This window comes from Morone saxatilis, unplaced genomic scaffold (genome assembly GCF_004916995.1).
Source record: "Morone saxatilis isolate NCDOM2014 unplaced genomic scaffold, NCSU_SB_2.0 Contig18, whole genome shotgun sequence".
Classification (NCBI taxonomy): Eukaryota; Metazoa; Chordata; class Actinopteri; family Moronidae; genus Morone; species Morone saxatilis.
Genome location: NW_023339740.1, coordinates 11,198,185 through 11,203,875, shown reverse-complemented (window position 1 = coordinate 11,203,875; position 5,691 = coordinate 11,198,185). Strand labels below are relative to the sequence as shown.

The window sequence follows — 5,691 nt, the reverse complement described above, 5'->3', positions numbered from 1 at the left end:
TTGAACACACATTTATATTGTATTGGTCGAGTCTACGTTAGTATGCCTGGATACATATGCAATGTCGGTATATGAATGTGCACTTGAATATATATCTTGCTTACAAATATTTGATCAATCTGTACGTATTTGATTCAGATAAAGTCTCTTTTTAATTCTTAGTTGCTATATATTGTACAACAGAGACAGCTAACTAACAATGTCCATGCACTGTCTGACTGATAACATATGACAATAAAGCTGCTGTATCCTTGTTGCCATTTGTCTGTCTGCTATATATTGTTTTACAAAAATGTATTAATTTGTCATTACAAGTACAGGTACAAAACAACGAAATTCAGTGAGCATCAACCACAAGTGCAAAGTAATTTACAAATGTACAGAATAATTATACAGTATTAAGTGTAAAGCATGAGTTTTACAATTAGCCTGTTAGCATATCGCCTTTACTGTACGTAAACCACATCTTTTAAATAATTAAACTTATAAGAACTATAAAGGCCCAGACATTAGGAAGGCAAATAATGAAAGAATGAATAAATAACAATGAACTTACCGAAAATATAACAAAAGCTATCAATCCGATCAAAGTTACGGCGCTCGTACAACTTGACGTTGCTCTCTGGATGGGCGGGGCCTCCGCTCATTCCTGGTAGCGTTCCCGATTGTGATTGGTCAAATCTTGGTATGCGCAACGAAGCGTGATTGGTTTTCGCCATTCTTGGTAGTGGGACGGCATCTGATTGGTTAATTCTTGGTAGCAATCCTGGTAGCGATAGGCAACTTGATTGGCTCTCACATGAAACTGTAGAGCAGATGTGTATTTCCTGGGTCGTGACTCTCAGGTGCCTCTCTTCTGAGGTTTACACAGACTCAACCTGTAAGGGTTTTACTGTAGAAATCAGCTGATCAACATACCTGAGCACCATGTGGAGGAAGTACAGTACTAATTCAACTACAAAACAAACTGCATGCAGGGCTGATTGGGTGTCCGGTCTGTTCTGTAACTGTCCACTCAAGGTTTTTTTAAAGTCGTTTTAAAACACAGTGTGCCTTCTTTCCCGGATTTAGTGAAACATTAAATGTTAAGATGTTGTGTATGTAGTTCTCTATTTGTCTATTGTTGTTTCATACTGACATGTTGTGGGTATTTGATGCGTGGTTTCCTCTGCTGAATATGGTCTGTCATGTGACTTAAACTGTCTACTAATCATGTGTCTAACTTACCTGCACCGGTCATGTGAACAACCAAATTAACCATTTTAATTTTGTATTTTAAATATTTTTTTAAACAGTTATTACGAGTAAATCCATGATATAGTAAATGCTAAATTACTCCAGAGTGTCTCAGATTTCTTCACTATAACTCAACTAAAGACCTGTCCGTGCACATTGTCACTAGAGGGCGCCATTAATCTTCCCTATATTTCCATTCTAACTTAAGTCCTTTATGGTTTTTCTGTATAGACTTCAATGCCCGTTGTTTTGTTGCGTTAAGTGCCACATAATCTCCCAACCTTGGAGCTGATGGATTCGTTGTAATTTTGCAAGACGATTTACAAAATGAAACCTCACATTTAAAATTCCACAGGCAGACTTTGAACGCGCACTCTTCATTTGCTCCTCCTGGTCTTTTTTTAAAGGATGAGAGGAAAGGTTTCTGCAGGAGATGCTGGTGTGAATGGGCTGACCCCCTGATCGCAGGTATTGTGGCTGGAGGAGGGCGCAAAGACCGCAGAGAGCAGAGAAGATACCAACTGTTCTGGGCTGTTTTGGTGTTTAAATCCACTTACTGTGAACATCAGCTAGGTCAGCATTAGTGGAAGTATGTGCATGGTGTAGGAGCCCTGCAGTTTCTTTTTTGTGTGTGTGTGTGTGTGTGTGGTGATTTCATCCATCTGCAGCATCGTGAGCGTCGGTGCGCCTCTCCGACCCACAGTCGCGTCCTCTCTGCCGGATCATGTGGATTATTTTGGCGTTTATCCTGGCAGTGGCAGGCCCAGGTGAGAGCTGGGGATGTCAGCTGCCCCACGACTGGAGACCACAGACAGAAGCGTGCCGTGCCGAGCTGGCGCAGATCATAGTGTTTGCCAAAGTGCTGGCACTGCACAAGGAGTCTTACAGTGTGTATAACTACCTGCCCTGGCAGTACGACACAGACCTTTTCTTCTCCGCCGAGATTGAGCTGCTGTGCGACCAGGCGTGGGGCAGCATGCTGGAGGTCCCCGCTGGATCCAGGTTTAATGTCACCGGCCTGGGTTACTTCCCCTGCTTCTCCTACAGTGTCACCAAAAACAACAACTACTACTTCTTCCTAAGGTGAGAAACCCAGGTATTCCCTATTAATCTAACCAGTCATCAAAATAATTTCTTGTCACAGATTCATTAAGTTTTCTTTGTCCTTACTGAGTGTGCGTTGAGATTCAGTCGGTTCTGTTAACAAAGTACCACTTTATGCATAAATTAATAAAGTAATAGAAAAAAACAGAACTTTTTTAGGATTTATTTCCAACAAAAGAAACAGCTGCTCATTCAGGCTGTATCAGCTCTGTCGCATAGATTCTATAAAAGCTTTCAAGCATATGAATATGGTTTTGTTAGAGGCTGTAAGGTCTGTTGAAAGTATTAAAAGTTGCCCAGAGATGACATGACGTGGTTGACCCTCTTGCGCCCTCTTGTCCAAATGTGATTTGCAGTTAGAATAAATCTCTCTTTACTGTTCCAGGTCAGTGTGCACATGCAAATGGAACATTTTTAGTTTAAGAGAAAAGAGAGCTGGAAACGTGTTGCAGAAGTGTCACTGGGTGCTTTAGAATCAGGCAACTTTGTCAAGTTTTGTGAAATCAGTTTACAAACTAAGCCAGCAAAGAAGACAAAGAAGTCTTCTTTTTTATTGGAATCCATTACCATGAATGGCAAAAAGTTAGTGATAATATGATTTGATAATAACCGATTGCGAAAGAACAACATACCCATAATATATTTCAGTCTCTATAAACATAGGAAACAATGGGGTAAATAATGTGAGGCATGAGATGTGAAGCTGTCATTGGCAAAGCTAAATGTTAATTTTCACATACAAAAGGTTGGGCTCCACTTTCAGTCCCTTGTACTTTTGTGATGCCCAGTGAGTAGAGTTGATTCACCTCATCCATCCAAACTGTAAATTCAGTGTAAAGCACTTTAAATGTGGATGCACAAAAAACCAGGAACTCAAATGTACATAGTCTCACAACAATGAGACATTTGAATTACATCATTGTTGGCTCCACCATCTGTGCCTCTGACATTGGGACCTATCAGACACAGTGTGCACATCTATGAGAGTTAGATATTTAAACTGGAGGAAAAAAGTTTAATCAGCCATTGGGGATCTCTGAAAAGGCGATTAATAATCATCTTTACAGAATATTAGTGATTGGTATTCAGTAGTTTGGTGGTCCATTTGAGCAAGATGTAGATGCAGATGTTTTTTGGGCATTGTTGGCTTTAATAGTGAACAGTTGAGGTGACAGACAATAAGGGGGAAAGAGGAGAGGAGATGCATTGAACTGAACCAGGGATGTTGCCATCACAGTATATTATTATATGTGTCTTAACTGCTAGTCTACCAAGGCATCCCATAATGTATTTTCTACTAGTATAATTTAACCTCACCCTCTCTCTATGCCTGGCCAATGAAAACTTGCAACTCTTCAAACCTGTGCAGAGATCTGTCATGAAAGGAAGTAAAGAGGGTTCAGTCAATCATCAGCCAGTAAGGAAATATTTGCAGTCAGAAGCAGAGGACTGGCACCATCCTCACATATTCTTTTAATCAGTATCTGTCAATGTGATTTCAGGTTAATATTATATGTAATAACCTGCCAAACGTTCCACTCAGATTTCAAAAACGTATGTGGCAGGTTAATTCTTAAATGTCTGTGTTGGACAGAAACAACACTGTTACTCAGGAAACGTCTATTGCATTCCAGCCCGTGTAATTACAGGGCCAGACATTTCCCAACAGCTTGAAGGTAAACCTACAAAGAATTTTCACTCAGGAGAGTTATCGGCACGCCAGCGGTTGGTAGGACCATCTTTTGTCTTGCTGAAACACACCAGTTTGCCACTCGGTAAAGGGAACATGTGCTGACAAGCACTAGCGATATTTCTCTCATTTTCTGCTTTTCCTCTCAAAACAGATGAAGCGTTAGATATTCAGAGGGGGTGGGGCATTGGAAAGCATTCCTGAAGTGTAAGGTTTGGCTGTGCCACATGAGGGTCTGCAGCAGGGCCAACTACAATAGTATTCTTTATAGCATATGTTACACATCATATGCACACAGTCACACTCGTATGTGTGATTGTGTGCCACTGGAAAGACTTTTAAGATGATTTTTACTGGTTTTAGTTAATCACACTTCCAGGGATGACTTTGCTGTCCCCTGTTGTGATAGTGAAAACATCCGGACGTTATCCCTGTAATCAGCCAGGCGACCACCATCGGAAACTTCCTGAAGCTAGAGTCACAACAGAGCTCTGTTTAAATGCAGGCCTGATTATGATTAAGAAGCAAGGATTCCTTCAGTTAACCAAAGCAGTAATTTTTTCTCAGTGTTTACCGAGGTTATAATAGACAGGGCTCACCCACATTTTCCTTTGCAGAAGTCATTAGGACCACAAAGGATGTAGGCCTATGGGAAACAAAACATAGTCAAGATGGGCATTAAACAATGTTCGAATGAATGAGTTGTATTGTCTTCTTTTGGCTACCAAGGATTTTAAACGTTATCAATGGAGTTCCCCCATGGCCTGTAACTGACTGCTTTAATTGGATGCAACAGAGATCATTCCAGTTTTTGTTCTAAAATAATGTTCTGGCCAGACCTTGGTCCAGTCTTTATGCTAAGCTAAGTTAACCGTCGGCTGGTTTTAGCCTCATATATACCGCACAGATAGGCCGAACAATTCATGAGCTACTCGTAATGAACCTCATAGAGATGTATTTTCTATGGATCTGTAATTATTGAGGTACTTTATATAATAAAAATGGTGTTTGCTTTTACCTGGTGTCTTATTCGTCACCACAACACCAAAATATTCAGCAACTTTAGTGAAAATTGCCCATCAGTTGGTCGAAAGAAGATATAGCTAAACAGATTGTCTCTGCATGTCCTGCTCGGGGGCATTCTTGCTAACGTGACACTCCCGGTCATAAACCTAAAACAGATCAGTGTAGAGTTTCAAAGGATTGTTGTTGTGGCCTCTCTGCAACACTGAGTCCCAGACAATGTATGAACAAGCCAAAACTGAAAGATTCTCATTGCAATCTCCAGTGTACATCTATTTCCTGTTCTAAACGCACTGTCTCAGACCAAAATAGTCTTTCCAATCAATCATGAGTGTAATCTCCCAGGACAGGGCAAATCAGAGCCTCGCTTGGAGAACCGAGGATCTCCCTCAGGACCTTTAAATGAGACAGATTGCACAGAGTGTTGCGCCTGAGCCATTTGTTCATCACTCACTTTATCTCACTACTTCAGGGTTTTTAACATTTCTGTCAAAAGAAAACAACTAAATACCAAAAACCCTAAAGGAGTTGAAACTCGTAAATAAACGGTCACTCCTTTTGGTCCCTTACATCTGATCTTTGACCTCTTCTGTTGAAGCAAAACATCACCACGAACACACACACACACGAACGAACAC

General features: G+C 40.7%; 1 protein-coding gene across 1 annotated transcript in view; it reads left to right on the top strand.

Annotated features, from left to right (window-relative positions):
- The first annotated feature begins 1,466 nt into the window (after positions 1 to 1,466).
- Positions 1,467 to 5,691, top strand: part of ccdc3b (coiled-coil domain containing 3b) — an 11,041-nt gene continuing 6,816 nt past the window's right edge. Inside the window, exon 1 of the mRNA XM_035662641.1 lies at positions 1,467 to 2,319. Within this exon, the coding sequence (XP_035518534.1) occupies positions 1,961 to 2,319 (359 nt within the window). The 5' untranslated portion in view covers positions 1,467 to 1,960. The remainder of the gene's footprint in view (positions 2,320 to 5,691) is intronic.